The sequence below is a fragment of the Cetorhinus maximus genome, chromosome 11, assembly GCF_964194155.1.
Source record: "Cetorhinus maximus chromosome 11, sCetMax3.hap1.1, whole genome shotgun sequence".
In the NCBI taxonomy this organism is placed as follows: domain Eukaryota; kingdom Metazoa; phylum Chordata; class Chondrichthyes; order Lamniformes; family Cetorhinidae; genus Cetorhinus; species Cetorhinus maximus.
In genome coordinates, this window is record NC_135889.1 from 99,094,197 (window position 1) to 99,115,144 (window position 20,948).

Below are 20,948 nucleotides of genomic sequence, written 5' to 3' on the forward strand. Positions count from 1 at the left end.
TTTCCTCTCTCGCCTTCAAGCTCACCATGTGAAAGCTGGAAGATAGAGGGTTGATGTCAGGCTCCTGACAGTGTCACTTTTAGGGGATTTAATTCCCTGCACCCACCCAAACCCAACTCCCATTGCTTGGGAATATTTCCCCCAAATAGCCTAAACCAGGAAAATGAATCAGGAAGTTTAAGTAGACTTAGATTATGTGGTGCATTATAGTTCAATCAGTGTCTGAGTTGTTGTGGCAACAGGCAATTTTATATGCATGTTGTAGCCTGAAGCTATGGATGGTGATGGTAGAGGCTCCAACATTCTTTCCAGTACATGGCTGACTAGGAATCTCACCCACTTCTACCACCTACTTTCGGCATGTGGTGGAAGGATTTGCAAGTTGATACTCAACCTGTTTGGCCACATTATGAATGCACCTTGCTTGGCCATCAAGTCTTTTTTTTTCTTTATTCTTTCATGTGATGTGGGTGTTGTTGGTAAGGCCAGCATTTGTTGCCCATCCCTAATTGCCCTTGCACCAATCAGCTTGCTAGGCCATTTCAGAGTGCAGTTAAGAGTCAACCAGATTGCTGTGTGTCTGGAGTCACATGTAGGCCAGGTCAGATAAGGATGGCAGATTTCCTTCCCTAAAGGATGTTAGTGAACCAGGTGGGTTTTTGAAATTATCGATGATAGCTTCATGGTCGCAATACGAGAGACTAGCTTTCAATTCCAGGTTTATTTGTTGAATTCAAATTCCACCAGCTGCCACGATGGGACTTGAACCCAGGCCCCTGGATCATTAGTCTGGGACTCTGGATTACTAGTCCAGTGGCATGACCTCTACCCCACCATCTCCCTAAGTCTAGAGTGGGACTTGAATCTAGAGCTTCTAGCTCAGAGGCAGGGAAACTAGCCACTGTGTCAGAGGACTTCCCTTAAATCATGTAAAGAATTGTGTGCCTTATTTTGTCTATGACCGGTTCTGCACAGCATGAATTGGACAAATGGTTGGGCAAGTTGCTACAACCAGTTTTGAACAAGTTTTCCAGATACAGTGTGAAGGACTCTTTCACATTTGCGAAGACCATACAGGACTTGCATATCGATAGCAATGCTGTGTCCGCGTGCTCATTTGACATTGCTAGCCTATTCACCAATGCTCCAGTGAAGGAAGCCATAGATATTTGCATTGCAGCACTATATCATGGCAACCTAGACCCACCACATTTGCTTGAATCAGTATTCAGTGAGCTTATGAACTCGGCAACTCACACAGTGGAGGTCAGCTTTAACTACACCATGTATGCCCAAATAGATGGTGTTGCCGTGGGATCACCTTTAGGCCCAGCTCTCGCAAACATCTCTTGGGTTCCATGAGAAGCGTGCCTTTGATGGAATGGCACCTAACCTTCTACCACTTGCACATTTCAGATATGTGGATGGTATAGTTGTTATATTTAAATCCGTAGCAGCGTGTAATAATTTCCTTGCATATCTTAATGGGCTTCATCCTGCCCTCAAATTCACCTTTGAAATGGAGCAGTTAAAATGAACTCCCTCTCCTTGACATACTAGTTGAGAAATCTGCCATGGTCTACTGCAAGCCTACCTTCACTGGCCAATACATGTGTTGGGATTCTTACAGTTCCATGCACTATAGGTTTGGCCTTATCTTCAATTGGATAAATAGGGCCCAAGCCATTTGCTTACCATGCAAGTTTGATGCTGAAATAGGGCGCATCAAAGACATCCTGCGGCTACCCTGATCAAATCATTTTGCACTATATATTGCACAAACTCATGAATGGTCCTAAGGCTGTCACTTTCGGCCCTGCACGTGCCCAGTCTACCTCTGATTGCCCTGGAAGGGCAAGATATCTCAAAAATTTGAACAACAGGTGAAGTTAGCTGTTTCCCGCTGCTACAATGTAGTAGCAACATGTGTGGCATTTGCCACTAACAGGATGCTGCCATCAAGCTAAAAAGACGTTCTGCCTATCACACAAATGAGTAATGTGGTATATTAATTTCCTTGCCAGTGTGATGCTAGGCCGTGTAGGCCGTATATCCCAAAGACCGGCAGATCGTATCAAACAGTATATGCCTTCCGCTGTTCACAAGGTACAGACAGTACCCAACAAGCCCGTGCTTGTAAAACTCAAAACACAGTGTCCAACATTAGATGCGATTCCGCAATTGGACAACATTTGCTAGATAATCCTCAGTGTGTTAAACATTACACTGGCAACCAATTTAAGATTGTCAGTTGGGCTCGTAGTGTGGTGCATTTGCATGTACTGGAAGTGTTTTGATATGGCAGGTGGTATTTGCCAGGCTGACCAAACCCACAAGGGAAACTTGGCCATGCTGTCACAATGATTTTGCAATTTGTATTTATGATGAGAAGTTTTGTGCACTGAAGCCAGAAGTAATGAGTCTACTACTACCTTTAGCGATTTTAAAGATTAAATTGAAACATTTATTAACAAAAGAAGAAAAATCTTAAATATGCACACAAGAGTATAGTTACACAGTTATAACAGTTCCCAAAATTCCTACTTAACCAGACTCCTGACTACACACCCCCTTTAAGGCAACAGTCCAAATAGATTCCAAATTTATAAAGTCATCCAGCAATTTTATCACAAGCACCCACTGGACAATGGACTTCCAAAGGCTTTTAACACAGCTTTGGTTACTGGAACAGCAACTTCTTCAGGGTGGCTAGAGGCTTTTTCCCCAAGTCTGTTTCATACAGTCACCTTTCAAGATCTCACATGGCCACATCTCACACAGACTTCCATCCTTCTTGAAATACATTTTATCCCATTTGATTTGTAAATCCCATTGTTTCCACTTGTCTTTAGAAGTTACTTTCCCCAGAATATAAAAAATCTTTCATGTTAACATTATGGCCAGTACTTTTGGGAAAAATAATCATAATCACTTTGCCTTACTTATCCTGCCAGTTGTAAAAATCTTACATGTCCATTTGAAAATCAACACTTCTCCACTTATCTAAAAATGCAAATTTCATTCACACCGTCTCTGCTGAGACTTCACCCTAGCTTTACTCATCTCCATTTCAATCATCTGTTTTACACATCACTTCTTTAATAATTTAAACCTTGCAGTCTAATAGTCTCTAGTTAAATTAAATTAGCCACACACACAGAACCATGCACACACACAAACATAACCCTGCTTTAAATATCCCAGAATAATATTAGGAAAAATATGATAGTTTCCTGACAGAAGCTACATATATTAATATACAGGGCCCTGTTCTTTGCAGACGGAAAGAACATGTACACACATTGTGCCTATTTCAGGTAAACAAAATAAGTGTTAGCCATTCGCTGGTTCATTCCTCAGAGCAATGCCTTGGCCAATCTGAGTCAAGCTGCCGGGTTTAAAATTTCAAACAATGCTTGGCAGTTAACTGTCAGTCATCATTAACTGGTGCTTTCTCCATGGTAATGCCTCTACCAATCAGTGTCCACTTGCCAGCCAATCAGCACTCTCTTCTCGCGCAGTATTAAGTTGTTGCTTCCCCTGACATTAGTATTCTTGCGATTGTCCTGATGAGTACAAGATGAAAAGCATCGACAAAATGTCTTTTATCAGTAATACTGAAATAAAGATTGGCAAAAAAAAGATGGAATTAATGAAGAGAGAGAAAAGAGACAGACAAAAAAAACTTGGGCCAGGATTTTATATTCAGCTTTCAGGGGTGGGCCTGACACGCCGGAACATAAAATGACGCACAATGACGTCGGGCGTGCGTCCCGACATCATCGCGCTGTCTCACGATGTTTTGTTCAGTGGGGGGGCGCACTGGAGTTGGCTGCAAGCCTGCTGATAATTGAAAGGCCTATTAAGGCCATTAATGAAGTAATTAATTTCAAGCTGACGCTGCCGGTCCAACCTTACAGTTAGCAGGCAGCTGAAAAAGCCAAGCGGCCTTTACGTTTTTTAGGAAACCTCATCCACAAGCGGGATGAGGTTTCCTAAAACTTTTATAAATTAAATAAAAACTTTTTCTAAAAAAATAAAAACATGGCCCATCTCATGTGACAGAGTCACATGAGGGGACATGTCTCATTAAATTTTTATTGCATTTATTTATTTTTTTCAATAGCGCTTCAATCTCCCTGAGGCAGCTTCGTGCCTCAGGGAGATTGAAGCGCTCTTTCAAGCGCATGCGTACGAAAGAGTGCTGGACCCCACTCTCCCTCCCCCCCCCCCCACCCCCCCCAGCACAGGTAGCGCTCAGTGCTGCCGCTCGTGTATTATGCTGGGTGGGCCTTAATTGGCTCGCCCGCGTAAAATGGCGGTGCGGAGCTGATCACGCCCGACGTGGGAAAAATTCAGGCCTTAATCTCCAACAAAAATAAAGTTCCAAAGGAATGTGACTCCATATTTGTGAAATTAAATTTTCAGGGCCAGAGGGATTATTTGGAAATACTTATTACTAGCATGTTGTTAAAAATTCACTGAATCCTGAATACACAAGCATTTTCTGTCACATTTTATGGGGAACAATAAGTAAGTTCATACTATTACATTGATATCAGTTCCAAATCAATCAGCGAGGTCTGTTACAGCACAACCTATGGAGGAGCAGTGTATCATTGTTAGCAAATATTTTCATGTTTATTCATGCACCTGCAGTTGCTGGACGTTCCTATCCGATTTACTCCTTATTAACAGTGAATGCTGTTAGCCTCACCGTCATTATCAACGCAAAATCTGGACCAATGTCGTGTGCCCCCTTCAAGCTTTGTTTTGCCTACATTTTAAAAGTTGTGTCCAGAGTGATTTTCTTGATTGGGATCCCACATAAAGAGAGTTAATAATTTTATGCTGTGGTGATCTCCAAGCTAGTTGAAGGCTGGATAACTGTAAACAAGCTCGTCAAAACAGTTATAAATTATAATTGCTTTCATGAATGATTGTTTTATTCCATACAAGATATCACATATATATATATATACATTTGTGTAGGAAATTAAATACCTATCACCTTTTTGTAGGTCTGTAAAATATATTCTGTAGTTGTAAATTTTTGTGCCTAAGGAACAGACTGCAACATTTGTAAACAGTATCACGGAACTGCTTTTAAATGTTGCAGTCTGTTCCAATGAATATTGATTCTACTTTCATGATGTTGGACTCATTGGGATTTGCATACAAATCCAATATCTGTTCTCCAGTTAATTCATGAACCAGCAGGTGCTACACACTTATCCTCTCTCTGCATTAAAATTAAGATTCATTGCACAGTCTTCTACTCAAACTCATTCCTTTCCTGGACCTTAAAACTGTGGAACTTATTGCTTCCTTCAATCTTTCCCGCTTCCATCAAGAGGCAAGCTTTAAAACCCATGTTCAGCATCATTTAGCTGTCATTTAGCTTGACATATCTGTCTTCTTTTTAATGTTGGTGCAAACTTAACTTTTGCTTTCTTTCTCAATTTAGACAAACATTTCAAAACACAAGTGGATGCTAATTCCAAACTTAACCCTCCTGGAGGTGGTTTATCAGGCAGATTTTCCCCGAGCGTATTTTATCCATTGTTTTATCATTGTTAGTACATTTTAAAGTCAAGACAACAGATTCCTTTTTTTACTGTGCGGGTTGAGTGTGTCTGTTTGTGTATGCATTCGTTTTTAAATCTCTCATTTTAATTTAACTTTTGTTGGCTTGTATTAAAATAAATATCATTTTAAATCAGTAGAAAATATTGCACATAAAAGTTATCGACTGGTTTATTTTGGTATTTGGAAAATTCAGAAGTGGAAGTATAAAGCTATCTATGTACACCACAGTGTCATATAAAGCCCGAGGTCAAATTAACTTTTATGATGACTGATGAATACATTCTAGTAGCTGCGGTATCTTTTTTCATTTTATTTATTGGTTGGTTTTAGTAATCAGCCAACACATTATGACAGAGTGCATAAAAAAATTCAAACTCATTTCAAAGGCGCAGTAACTTTATTAATAATGTGCAAAATTCCAAACCATGTATAAATTCAAATGTATTGTTCCAACTATGCAGCAATGATCTCATTTTCATGTAAATAGAATGAAAAATTAACTCAATAAAGCCAGTAACATTTAAATAATGTGTCTATTAGAACTAAAAATGAGCACTTCATTATTGGGAAAAACTTTAAGCATTTGTATCTCAAATTCAAGTCAGCTGTAATCTCAACCTGAAAATAACCAAAAGCATTCAACAGCTACGTTAAGATATTAACCACAAGTTAAACAAGGATAAATCGAATAGTTTGCACTCTTTGATCGAGAGATGTATTCAAAAAAATACACTCTTCATTTCCATTCATTGGAATTGCAGATCCAAACATAATCTAGTTGCACTGGTAAAGCATTGTATTTCTCAGTAAACTTCAGTTTTTCCTGGTTTATCAAAACTTCATTGTGCTAAAAGAAGGATCAATACCAGCAATTTCTGTCAGGAGCTGCATTTGTTACACCTGAAGGCATTTGAAATTGTGTTTTTTTAAAAATGGTCGCTAGCCTTTCATCTGTACTACAGTCTGGCTTTCAGTTTCCATGATGATTACTTTGATCTAGCTGTTTCAGAATAGATTCATGTGTTAACAGGAAGAGGCAGGAAGAGTAAGACAAATGTAATAAATTCAACCTGGCTCACACCACAGGGAGACCTTTGCTTCCATTTGATTCTCAGCAGCTCCGTTCATAAATCTCTTCTGTACAATCAGTAGACTGAAATCCTGGAGGAGTTCACATTCTGTGTATCCTCATTATACAGACATTACTGGCTATACAATAAAATGGGCTTTTAAAAAATAATAAAATTACCATTTGGTATTTTTCTTGTATCCCCATTTGATAAGTGCTGCAACCTGATTTTGCTACCATCTGGTGGCTATTTGAGAACATGTCACACAAGAAAACTTGTTTTCTGCTGCTGTAGATTTAAAATGGTTAACAATGTCACTTAAGCACCTTATCTATAAGGATTGATATTAATAGGTATTGTTACTAATATACACCTAACAAATGCATCCTGTCATGTATTTACAAGTCGCTGCAGAGATTTGTGGCATCTATATTTGTGTCACTGATATGAAAGTAAAAAACTGAAGTTGGGGAAATCTGAATTAAAAAGAAAAAGTGCTGGAAATGCTCAGCAGACCAGGCAGAATTGTGAAGAGAAACAAAATTAATATTTCAAGCTAAGTAGACCTCTCACGAGAGCATTCCTGCTCCTTCAGGCCTCACAGAATTAATTTCAAATTGACCATTTTTGGCTGCTGTTCTGCTGTAGTAAAACCAGTCAGCGTCCATGCCACATGGGCTGTCATGATGTCCCCAAGTATGTCAGCCAGGGCCCTACGCACATGCTGGAACTCCAATTTTCATGCTAAGGAAAGCTCACTACATGAAACAGGCCTAGTGGTCTGCTTCTTTCAAAACAGTCTCAGAAGGATAATCAGTTCGGGTGTCGGTAAATCTCCTGACGCTATTTTGAGTCATTTAATTCCTTCTTAATGCTGATTTGGGCAAATTAAAATTGGCCTCACCTTTGGGACATTTCTTTATCTAAAACTGGGAAGAGAAGAGCATGCATAGGGCATAATCCATCTTGTTCCCTCCTAAAATGGTGATCAAGGTCTTATATGTGTTTGTTCACAAAAGTCTAAAATGAGAAAGCTATTAAAATATTTATCACAATGATATGTTCTGATGCAAGATGTGGCAATTTTTTATTTGCTAAGGAAGCAATAAATAAAGTTTTAAATTAATCATAATCAATAACTGCCTGGGAGATGCAGTACATTATCTTTTTTCTCTCATCATTTGCTGTACAAGATGGATTTCTGCTATTGATGCAGTCTATTATTATGACTACACTTTAATGTACTTTTAAAAAGATGTACATTTTTTTAGATGGTGTAAGATCCTCTTCTCAAACTCATCATATTTCATGGATAGAGGACCTGCTTTGCAATGTGTATCTGCCTTATGTCTAACCTAGAGCTACGGAATAGGCCCAGATATGACATGACCTCTATTTATTGTTCTTTCTTTTTATTTCACCAGTAGGCCTGTCAGGCCTGGTGCTAATTTTAGCAGGATAGCATTGGAACTGCCATGTAGCTGCATCACTCTTATAATTCTTCCACATGAAAGCAACTTATTATTATATGAAGGAACAGAAAGAGGAAATTTTATCTGAAATGCCTTCATCCACTTGGTTCAGTTGAGAAACACACTCTATAATTTGGAATTGGGCAAGCCTTTCTAGGAAGGTCTCAGATTTCATTCCTCATCGGTGTTGAGTTAGCTGACTTCAATTGGGGCAATACCAGGAGCCTCAGTATCCATGGGCAATGACGGAATGCAAAAATATAATTGACGCTCTCTCTCCCAATCATTACAGAATGGTGACTGCTGGAGAGGATTGGTTTGCCTGTGACACAGTCACAGTCAAATAGCCTTCCAATATTCGCTGTCTAAGCTCAGAGATGAAGAATGACAATTTGAGCAAAGTACTGAAATTTAGTCGGCATCCATGTAACCACATCCCAGCCTGAATCAGCACTTTCAAGCAAGGGGAGGGAAACATTTGTGGAAATTAATTTTGTTTTGATCAGATGAGGAAAGGTCGAATGGCTCCCTTCTTTTCCCTTTCCTTGTTTGACCGCGACAGTTTTTTTGTTAAAACGGGTATACTTGCCCATTCAGTAAGTGTTTAACTGTTTATACGCTGTATTTCAGAAAAGACACAATCTGAAAAGACTTCTTGAATTTTAACAAAGAAAAGGAGATTGCTTTTATTGTACTTACCCCTGAGTAAAATAATAGAATATGCTCCGACTTTCACATGTACACAGGCTTGAAATTCACACACACGCACACACACAAAGAGATTAAAGTAGGGAAGTATAAATGAAGCAAATTAGTAAGATTAAAGGGGGTATTCATTTCTTGGATGTTGGTGACTTGGCTGGCTTCAGGCTGAATTTGGTGGTCCTGCTGCTTTCACTCAGTGGTCCTGGTGCTTCCAGTGTCGAGGTGATTTAAAGATTCAGACGGACGATTTATCTGTTTCTCTGAAGACAGTAGTGCTGGGTTGAATCCTTCTCAGAAAGCTCTGTCTGCGGCACCTGGGTTAGTCATGATCAGTAGACAGCGTTCAAAAGCTTGTTAGCTGGGTGGAAAGAGAGAGGAAGGAACCCACTCTGGGTCTTGTTCCTTCAGCATCCCAGCTGCTTGTCCTTCTGCAAAGAAAGTAGGTGCTTAAAACACACAAGGGTTGGCTTATCAAGTGCCCTTTTCTGTTCAACTGCCCAGGGATCCAAATAAGGTCATGGCCTGTTTACTCCAATTGTATACTTCTCTTTGGTTATGAAGAAGAAACATGAACTCTGTTTCTCTCTCCACAGATGCTGCCAGACTTGCTGAGTTTTTCCAGCATTTTCTGTTGCATTCCAATTGTAACTTGATTCGATTATGTCTGGAAATCCCTCTCTCAGCCAGGGTCTCATTGTCCTAGTGATTATTGCTAATGGGTTGTCTCCACGCAGTTGAATGTCTGGATGCTGTGCTAATGAGATAAGAGATGTGGTCCATTCATATTCCCCTGAGGTCATTGTCTTTGATAGGGTTTTTTTTGCAGAAAGGTAGTGGTGTTGGAATATGGAAGATACAGTGATGCAAATTACTTGGAATCTTTGGCTGTGAGTTCAAGTCACTGGAATGCAGCTTTTTTTCTCCTTTTTTTAAAAAAAAGTATTCAACTAGGGGTTTCCAGCCAGTAGATTCAAAGATCAGTTTTTGATGTAAAGCATGTTTTCATGGCAATTTCAACATCTTCAAGTGTATCCTTGTAGAAGAATCTTGTATAACTAATGGCCCCTTTGGCAACAGGATTGACAATGTTAAAAGCACATTATCTGTGAGTTATGTCTAGTTAAACATAATGAAGGAAGTTTCTAACACTAGAGTGAAATTAATGGAGCTGCTCTCTTTCAAAAGTAGCAGAATTTCAAAGCAAAGACTCTATGACAAGTTTTTGTAGCTCTAAAGTGCTTCCTGGAAGTCAGTAGGGAATGATGAAGATCATAAAAATGAGATGAAAGCATTTTTTTTTCCCATAATGATGGTATGTTGGTTCTGAATTTCTGCTAATTTCTAATCTGAGCCCTAACCCTAAACTTTAGGGGAGGAGGTTTCAGCATCCACATTGTTGCACAATTTATTTTGTGCTCTAGGTGTAGCAGAAGAAAATCAAATTGAATACAAGGATAAACTTATCTGGCTCCAAATTTAACAACACACTTATTGTGAAACTAATTAGTAACAGATTCACTGATGGGGCATTGCGCTGAGATTGATGGTCATGAATACTCTGCACTGCTGCTATATTTGGACTGAGGGCATCAAAATCTCACTTCTTTTTCAGGAAAAACTGGACCAGTTCTTGGGTTTGCCTCGAGGGAAACAAAATTGAATTCTACAAAGAACGCAAACAACAAACTTTAGCCAGTTTGGTAAGCTCTTCTAAAGATATCTGTTGTGACATTTTGTTAAAGGGAGACCTGCACTTGACGTGCAGCCTTTGATCTGCAGCTAAATGTCTCATGCTGTCTGCTAGTCGGTTTGAAGGTGGGATACGAATAACCGCAGTGGTGAATAAAAGCAAGCCTTAAGGAAGACACAAGACCACCAATTTTCTTTTCCATGCAGTCGGCATTAATAACTAACTGTGACAGACATGGGTAAAAAAAAAAAAATCAAGGATTTTGACTGTCTGACAGCAGTTGTTACCTTGCAGCTGAAAGATGCTCAGGGAAAAGTAAGGCGCGCACCTCTGTGTGGGATCAAGGCCAGAAAGCAGACAGTGACACAGTGTGTGTAGAAGAGAGCTGCCTTTGATGATAGCCCACTGCTAAGTGCTCTCAAGGGTGAGCAGGACCTGCCAGACCTTATTGAAGTGATGTGCGGGCTGGGAAGGTGTACTCTGTGCAGGAGTCAAAATGAATAAACTCTTTTGATGTAGCAGTTGACTAAAATCCATTACTCTGATTGTCATGCAGGCATTTTGGCAGCATGTAACATGCGACTCCCATATTAATTCTGACAAACTGACCAAGATATCTATCAAAGGAACTGAAATGTTAAGCGCTACAGGAAATGTCATCTGTATCTCCTAGCCTTACGCATGGACTTAATAGCCAAAAGAGAAGTCCTCCCCAACGGGCTTGACCAATGTAAACAAAGGGAAGAGACATCCATAAAAGTACAAGCATACAACTCTTTATTAAAATTTAGCAAGCACCCAAGAATAATTTTTAAAAATTTTATTCATATTTATTAATGTGGATTTTGGGTATCTTTTGAAGGAATGAAACATCCCCTTTGGAAAAATCCATATTTGCATAACCAGATCTGTTAAGCTGGTAACTTTAAAGAAGCATTATTATACATGTGGAAAACTAGTTAGCACATTCCGTTCACGTGTCGATGATGGCTGTCACATTAGTGCTTTAAAAGTAACGTGTTTACATTTTGCCATTATTTGTTTTGCTTTTGATCTGTGCTTTGCATAAGTAAATTCTTCTGAAGAATCCATTATGAGATGACAAGGGAGTAGATTTTCCGCTTCGGCCACAATTGGCAATTTGGACCTAAATTGCGCTGGTTTTCTGAAGTGAAATTATGACCCAAGTTTCCGCTCAAACTCGTTTAAGCAATCAAGATGTAAAATCACCCATGAACCAGTGCAATTGGGCAGCATAATGGAATGTTACGTCGTCTTAAAAAATACCCTGTGAGGGGTAGCTTGATGTCATTTCATTAACACAGCTGAAAATAGTTCCTGACCAAAAAAAAAACATTTTTTTGAGTGCCCAGTCCATTACCTGTGAGTAACCGTTTTCAAATAACTGAAAATAACTTTAAAACATTAAAATGTTAAAATTAAAATTACATTTTTATGCCCTTGCGGTTAAAAAGAAGCTTAATTTGATTTGAAAAGCTTAATTTCTCGAATGATCACAAATGGACGCAATTGGTAGAAAATTGCCTTGATTATTAATTCTAGGGGCATGGGCAGTTTTGTGGGTGGGGTTGTTTTCCAGCGCAATGTTTTTTACACCAGAGTTAGAATCATGGAAACTTAATTATGTTCAACTTTTTGCAATTAAAATTCTTCAATCTTTTAGCTTGGTTTGGCTGATTTCTATCAAATTGTGTTGGTTTCTGCGGAAACTCTAGGCCACTATATATAAAAGCTCTTTATTAAAGGTATTCAGTGGGAAAAAATGAGAATATTCAAACATTGAAGGCTGAAAACCTCTGTTAACAGTCGTGGAGAGATGAATTTATGTGAAAATGTAAATTGCAATGACATTTCTATTGTTAGATGCTCTTTATCATTTAATAAAAATTGCAGCGGAAAATAGAATATCGCCCTTTTCGAAAGTTGAGGAACTTTGGAAGAAAATAATAATTTGTATTTCCCATCAGTAATGCTACCACAACTAGAATAGGAAGAGGTGAGACTTAGTGGCAGCATTTCCAGGTTTCTGTCAGGAGGTACAGTTCTCAGAAGTCCCAGCAAGTAGAAACTCGGGGGTCCAGCTCTCTCAATTCTGGGTGGGCATGCAGAGAGATACCGGCATCAGATGGGCGGCTGCTCCTCAGCGTAAGGATTCTGGGAGTCCATAAAATGCTTCTACCATATAGGATCTAGGTGTAGCACCCCTTTGGCTGCTATAAAGTTGGTTACTGCCATGGAAGGCACATTCGCATCACAGCCAGTCAGACTGTTAATTAGCCTGTGACTCCTGCCACTACTTCACACTCTTCTCCAAGAGAAGAGTGTGAAGATATGAATACTACAACAGCTACAATAGGAGATTCACAGACCAAGGGAACTGCTCTCAACTTAAACATGTGAAAGTCACTGCAGATTGCACGACATTCCGCTCAGAATTGGTGTCAAGATGAGATCAAAACTATAGCCGCAGATGTGTGAAACACGTGTTTTGCCGCTGCACTACTGGGGATGCTGTTAAACAAATTTTAATTCAGAGTGTCACTTCTATTTTATCAATTTTTAGAACATTCCATATGAAATGAAAAATAATAAAGCCAGAGCATGACAAAAAAAAATTTCATATTTTGAAACATGAAAATGTCACGAAAGAAACCAGAATCCATATATTCGGTCTTTAGAATTTAATGCACTTCCATCATTCAGATTAAACCTGACGTGTTAAGGGTGGAAAATGGCATTTGCTAAAGAATATGTAAAGTTTGAGAACATTTCCTTTACAAACATTGCTTCGACATCATTAAATATTTTGACAATAATTAAATAAACTTGGACAAAGAATTGTGTTTAAGTTAAATATTTCAGAAATTCCATCTTCAGTTTTCCAAAATGAGAAAGCACATAACCATTTGGTGTGACACAAGATGATTTGGTCAGGAAGATGAAAGATAAGCGGACTGTAAACGTTTTGCTAACCATCATCAGTGTTGCCCCAGGGAAGCCCTACAGCACTGACAATAGAACACCTGCCTCAAAACCACAAAGTCACAGCTATTTAAGTTTCTGTCTCAGCACTGGTCATTGCAAGTTCACCAAGTACTCAGTAATTCAATGGACACTGCACATTATGGCAGAATACCTCAGGTCCTGGAGAGAGAGGACAAAACTGATACCACTTGTAGGGCGGAATCTTGTGGAGGCTACTGGGGTCTTGTCTGCTGGCTGGAGAATTCGACCTTTTGTCACCTCTTTTCAGGAAGGTCTGCTCCATCTTGTGCCAATCAGAGACTTAACAGGCCAGTGGTGGGCCTTCCCTGGGGACCAAAGGCCCAGGGGCGCAAGTCCTACTTGCCGGGAGCTGCCAACCAATCAGAGGCTTGTGCTCTTCTGCATTCAGCAGTGTCGCCAGGAGAGCAGTGGCTATTACCGGTACTACACCCACCAAGGCCTCAGATCGAGGCGGGATGCAGGCACATGAGTGATTGGGGGGGTGGCAGGGAGGTTGCTAGGGGGAGGTTGTGGGGGAAGGGTTTGGCAGCAAGGGCAGTGAAGTGGCTTTCAGTGGGCACCTCCCACATTCCTGTTGCCAGGTCCCTTGATCAGGCACTTTGTGCCTTTGAACAAGAGATCCTGGGAGCCTGCAAGCAAACACGCCAGGTTTTCATGCTCCCCGCATAATGAGGCCACCGCCTACCATTGAGTTAATACTAGGGGCAGCGGGATGAGGCTCCTAAGTGGGTATCAGTTGCCCACTTAGGAGCCTCATTTAGCAGTGGGGCAGTAAGGCTGCCCATGGGCCTTCATGCCACAGGCTTAATTGGGGTGGAGGCAGGAAGGTGGTGGGGTTCCCTCCTGCCCGATTAAATGCTTCTTACCAACAGTCTCACCTCAGGGGAGGGCACAAAATTCTGCCCCTGGTTCTGTGGGTGCAGATTCTGATATTACTGGCAACCTGGCTATCCCCTGACATGTCCTAATCTCTGAGCTGATGGAAGAAACAAAGAGGTGAGCTGTATTTTTAACTGAATAAGTGAATCAAGTTAGTGAGTTCAGAAAATAAAACTGCTTCATGACTGACCAGTGGAACGTACACTTGTGATGGCACAAGTTAAACACTGTCAACTTTTTCTTCTTCCCTCAAGTATAATGGGACCATCTTCACAGAGAGCCTCTATTTTATAATCAGATGACAAGTTTGATCATGATTGAGCCTGGCTGACTTGTTTGAATTAATACCTTGTTGAAATTCCAGTGGGCAACAGTAAAGGTCATTTTAAACCCCTGAACCCAATTCAATTGCTGCAAATTGGAATTTAGAGCAGGGTAGTTTATCGAGAATTTTTTTTGAAGAAAATAACAAACTTGACATATTCCAAGTCTGTAACCAATAAAACTGACAAGTGCAAGATGGATAAATTCTGCTCTATCCATTGTGAAAGAATGTACATGACTGTGATCTCAGGCACAGATCATCTCAGAGTTCCTGTAGAATCAGAGCAATTGGACTTATCAGACTTTGTAGCTTGTGGGGTGGAAAGGCTGGCAGATTTGGTTCTTAAGCAGTCATTGAACTCAAACCTGCGACACTGAGATTATGAAACAAGTGCTCTTTCTGCTACACTGCCATCATGCCTCGGGTCAAATGCTTCTTTTAAAAGAAAATCCAGATTTGGTATAGCAAAAAGCGCATTGTATTTTGAAAAAGTTAACAGGAACTGTCAGGGTCAACAAAAAGTCATCATCACTAAAATGTTGTCAAAAACAAATGATGTGAATTAAAATTAACTGCAATACTGGACCAGCACTGTGATGTGGAGCATTATTTCCTGTTAGTAATGTCAGAAGACAGAATTTGAATATGTATTCAAATGAAGTTTACCTTACACTGAGTATAATTTAACTAATCAGTCCAAGCTTCAGTGACAGCAAAGAGAAAGCTATAACAGAGACATATAAACAAATTAGACAGTAAACCTTAATTTATGTGATAAGTGGAATTTACTCAATCACTTAGGCTCTTCTAGTGTTTACTAAAACACAGTAAAAAGAGCCTAAGTACTGCATTTAATGGATCTAACCCCATTATAGATGCTTTAGTTTACATACATTGAGGAAGTTATAGTCAAATACCACATGCCATAAAACATTGACTGATAAACAAATTTAACCAATCAGTAAATTAGTGAATCCATGAACAGAATATGTGATATCTGGCTGGCAATTATCTAGAACTTATTTACAACTGTATCTACTATTCAAGATGGAGTGATTACTACTTCATACATTTAGATAGGTGTTTTAACTCTCTTTTAAGAAGATCAGCTTGATTTGTGATAATGATTATGCATTTTCATTTACTTCAAACTGCACCAATTTATTTTCTTCTTTTGGGTAATGATTTGCTAGCACTACACTGGATTCATTGTTCAGGTATCATGTTTAGAATGAGTGTCCCTTGTGTTTATTTAAGACTAGGTCCAGATGATCAGTATTTTTCATAGGTGCTTTGTGCTGTCACTCTACGTTTACCAAATGAAAAGAAGGAAGGAATTTATTTGAATGCAGCAAAGAAAATCTTTAGAGCTCCTTATGATATCAATGGGATGAAAATCAGATGGATTCTGTAGTGGGTGGGCGGGCGGTCCACCAAGCCAGATTACCATCAAGGGGCTGAAGATGAAAATCTACTTTAACAATGTAGATACTGAGTGCAGTACTGAGCAAATGCTGCACTGCCAGATGTGCCATCTTTTTAGAGGAGATGTTAAACCGAGGCCCTGTGTGGGCTCTCAGATAGACATAAAATGTTCCAAGGCACTATGTCACAGAAGAGCAAGGAGCCCTGGCAAATATTTATCCTTCACCCAACAATACTAAAACAGATTATTTGATCATAATCTCATTACTGTTTGTGGAAATTTACTGTGTGCACATTGACCACATTTTCTACAGTAGAGCAGCAACATCACTTCAAAAGTGTTTAATTGATTAGAGCATTTTGGGACATTCTGAGGTTGTAAAAAAAAAAAGTACATAAATGCAAGTATTTATTGTCCCTGGGCTCAATATAGAATCCTCCAACAATTAACAAATATACAATAAATATGCGCAAGTTACTGCACCATAGAAATATTTTGTTGTCACTGATCCAATTGCTTTGATTTTGACCTGTCCGGCTAGCTACTGGCTTGGCAGCAAGATGAAGCATAGGCAGCATAGGCAGTGACAAAGGAAACTGATGGAGAGGGTACAGTGGTATTAACAGTGCTGGTGGGTCAGCCTTAAGCTGCTGTGCATAAGACAGAGCCATGTTTTAGATCTCCTCCCAGCCCAAGTAACCCTGCTCTATTCCATTGAATACATATAGTGCAGAACATCCTCCAAACCTAAGATTAAGCCCAACCTTAACCCTGACCCTCAACCCAAAACCTGGTCCTCAGCCCTAACCCTAGCTCTTAGTCTAAACCTTAACACTGAGCCTCAACTTACTCATATACTTTCTTTTCAGACTGTTCAATTTGTGAAGATAGATCAAATCTGGAATTCGGGAACTTTACACCTTGGGCACAATTCAATGGTCTCTCGGTGGTGGGTCCGTCCACTGGGTGGAGAATTGTTGGGAACCCTACCGAGGCTATTTCTGGGAGCCCCATTGGGATTAAGTACTAATTAAGCATCCCACTGGCTGCCATCAGGGTTCCTGGCTCCACTGGGGAGGGTTTTCCCCACTGGACTTCCTGGTGCAGGGCAGATATCCAAGCCTGAGAGATGCCAGCCGGTTAGAGGCTGGCAGGAACTCTCCAGTACTGGATGCATCACTGGGAACAGCAGTTGTTGCCAGTACTGCAGTGGCTCAGGAAAGGATTTTCACGAGAGCCATTGAGTTAAGGTGAGTGAGGCAAGATTGGCAGAGCCAGTCAATGAGGTCCCAGCAAGGGCAGTGAGGGGAGGTTTCTGTCAAGACCAGAGGGGTGGCTTCCCAAGGGTTCCTCCATCTCCACTGATGGGTCCCTCCATCCCTCCAGGATGCCAGAGAAAGAGGTATCACCTTGCTAGATGGCAGGCATACTTGTCAGAGGTTACCTGGCGGTTTGCTCATATGGCGTGGCCCCATCCATCACTGGTTGAATAACACTGGCAGCAAGATGAGGGCCTTAAGTGGACTCAATTGGCCTCCAGGAAGGAAGGCAGTTTCTTGACCCTTCCTGTCCTGGAATGAATCGGGGATAGACAGGAAGGTGATAGAGCCTCCACCCTGCACCTTCCTGCTCAATTATATTCCCCCCAGGCCCGGGCTCCAGGGGAGCATTAAATTCCACCCTATTTCTTGAAAGTTGGAGTCCTGGGATCATCCATAACAAATTTAAAGTATTCACATCGGATGTTTTCTTTTTCAATGGATTATCCAAACTGCTGAGTCAATAGCAACTGTAGAGCTCTCTCTGCATTCTTTGTTTGTTGCTGTTACATGTCCATGTGATACAGCCTACTCCATTCATAAATTTTCAGATGGTCTATAACTATTGATACTGATAGCTTGGCCCCACATTTTTCAACTTAGAACTGCTAACATATCCTCTTTGTTGGAGGCAACTACTATCACAATGGGAATGGCTCTAAGGTGCTTTAAAAGCTTCACTGTTTACAGAGCTTGATGAATCTACTATTATATTGATGAAATACTCAGTCCTCCCTCAATCCTCATTCTTATGTATTCAAGATAGGACAATCAATCCGAGAAAAACATACCTGCTTTGGAGCATGTGGGACAATATGGCAGAAAGTCTCCATAATGTCATGAGATTCAACAGTCAGTGGAAGAAAAGCATCTTGCCAGAAAATGAAGAGCTGGCATGTTAACTTTATGGGCCAGTTGAGTTTACCCTGACCTACTTTAATCCTCGTTATGGCCTAATACAAAATAAGTGATTCTTCTTGTGTAATCATTTGTGTTCCTTTGGTTATTGCATGCCACGTTAAAATGCAGACTAGCTGTATCTATAAATTTATAAAACTCAATTGACAATGTTTTATGAGCTCCAAAATTAGAATTTGCTTATAGTTCTTTTTCCTATAAAATAAGGCAAATGACCAACATAAGCATTGGATCTGAAGAGCTCTGAGAATAACAGCTTTTTCTGAGATGAATTAAAGTCACAAGCAATATAATTATTTAAAATAAACCTATTTAGATAACTGGGCTAAATGTCATGAATGAACACAGGACTCATTATCCATTTAAGTTTTGCATGTTCCAAGGTGCGTATGTATGTGTGGATGTATGTAAGGTATTAATGTAAGCTGAGATCTTTGCTATCCTTCTTCCAACTTTTTTTCAATAACTGTAGTTGACAGCTAAGTAGGCTAAGAGCCCATGTTCTTAAAGATTGGCTTTTCATCCACATTTTTGATTAGGCAGTCAGTACTCTTGGAATCTCTGTCTAAAGCTGGCACTAACTGGACATCTGATATAAAGATTGAAGGAAATGGGCATGCCATTCCTATTTCCATCAGGGACTTGTTTACATAATACATTTTGCAGTATCCTGTGCTGGAGAGAAACTTTTTTCAATTTAAATTGTGGTCTGTACCACCATGGAGTGAAACCAAAAATGTTTCCCCTTGTTTTAGACTATGATGTGTTTCTCCACTGCACCTTTTAATGCTGTTTTGAAGGAACCATCTGTGCTAATAAGTGAGTTTGATTAGCCACAGAGGTCAATCTCTATTGGACGTGACTTGCCTTTTGGATGTGGTTTTGTTTGTCACTTTATTGCTGAACAGTTGGGAAATATTGCAATCATGCAGCAACCACTGTTTAATGGTCATTTTTCTGTTTCCTTCCCTTGACTTGGTGCTCACTATTATTCATGTCAGAAGAATGAAAGGCTGATTGAAACCTGACATTCTTTGAACCCAAGATCTTCTGGCTCTGTCTCTGACATTCAACTGAAAGGAAGAAAGACTTGCATTTATATTGAGCCTTTCACAACCACCAGATGTCTCAAGGCAGTTTGCAGCCAATAAAATACCTTTGAAGTGTAGTTACTGTGGTAATGTAGGAAAAGAAATAAGGAAAGACTCGCATGTATATAGCACCTTTTATGACCTCACAATGTCCCAGAAAGCTTTACTGTCCACCCTTCCCAAATAGGCTGCTGGTCCACCACTTTTTTTTCAGTATATTGCGGTCATGAAGGATAATTTTACTGCCCAGTTCAAAAGTCCATAGACTGCGGCAGGACCGTAAAATCCTGCGTAAAATTCCGCCCATGATTCTCTTTTGGACCAAGTTGCTCCCGTAATAACACTTTTAAAAAAGACTTTAACCTGCACATTAACTTTGTAAAATGTGTTTGCACTTTTGCACAACCTTGAAGCTCCAAATAAATAGGATTCTATTCTAGATATCAGATAGGTCCATGTGCAGATAGCAGGGAGTGGGTAAGTGATTTGAAACCACTCAGGAGTTCCAGAAAATCTCACACTGAACGTGGAAAGCAAGACTTGATTATCATCTGCTACAGCCTGGATGCATACATCAGCAACTCAGCAACTAATCAGAAGTAGGATTAGAATTTCTTCTACAGCAATCCAGAACTGTGAAAAAGAACTGGGGTCCAGAAATCAAAGTAACGTGTATATTTTAGCAGATTTTCTAGAGCTGCCTCTTCCTTTCCATACTTGAAAGAGAAAAAATAGATCCTGTTTTTAAGCGTTACCACCTTAACCACCTTATTTATGCAAGGCGGCCAATGCTAGACTGGTTCGGGTTACTGGTGAGATGCAATCACTAAACATTATACTAATTCCTGAAGCTAGCCAATTGAAAAAAAGACACAGATTTAGTGATTTTTGCTCCTTCATGACTTGTACATATGATGGAGGTCAGACGATGGTGCTAGAGGACTTAAAACGCATGGCACAACATAAAATGCACTACAGCCGAGTCCTCATATGGTGTACGTCCAGACTGTGTTAGATGATAATCGAGCCCTGCTTTCCACGTTCATTGCGAGATTTTCTGGAACTCATGAGTCCAGTATCCACTGTTGGGGACTTAGCACACAGGATGCATTTGGCAAAGACCTCAGGCACCATGGCTGGCTGCCACCAGCTTGTTTTTGGGCTATGAACAAAGAAAAAATATTTATAAGGCACTTTAATTATGAAGTGGTTTCATAATTTTCTTTAACCATTTAAGTATCATTCCTGCACCAAAAGGGAATGGCATTACTGATTTTGTTACCCTGTGCACACTATGGGCTAGGAAACTTTCAGCCTTTCTGTACATTTTCCTGACTCTATATTGAAAAAGCCATTGGGTTAGAACAGGGACCTGGAAAAGGGGACCAAGTGGCAGAGTGGGTAAGCTGCCTAGGGCTTGGATTTGATAGCACCCCA

General features: G+C 40.1%; 1 protein-coding gene across 1 annotated transcript in view; it reads left to right on the forward strand.

Annotated features, from left to right (window-relative positions):
- The window catches only part of arhgap15 (Rho GTPase activating protein 15), a 776,478-nt gene that overhangs the window by 185,569 nt on the left and 569,961 nt on the right, over positions 1–20,948 (forward strand). The window contains exon 6 of the mRNA XM_078552497.1: positions 10,449–10,536. Within this exon, the coding sequence (XP_078408623.1) occupies positions 10,449–10,536 (88 nt within the window). The remainder of the gene's footprint in view (positions 1–10,448; positions 10,537–20,948) is intronic.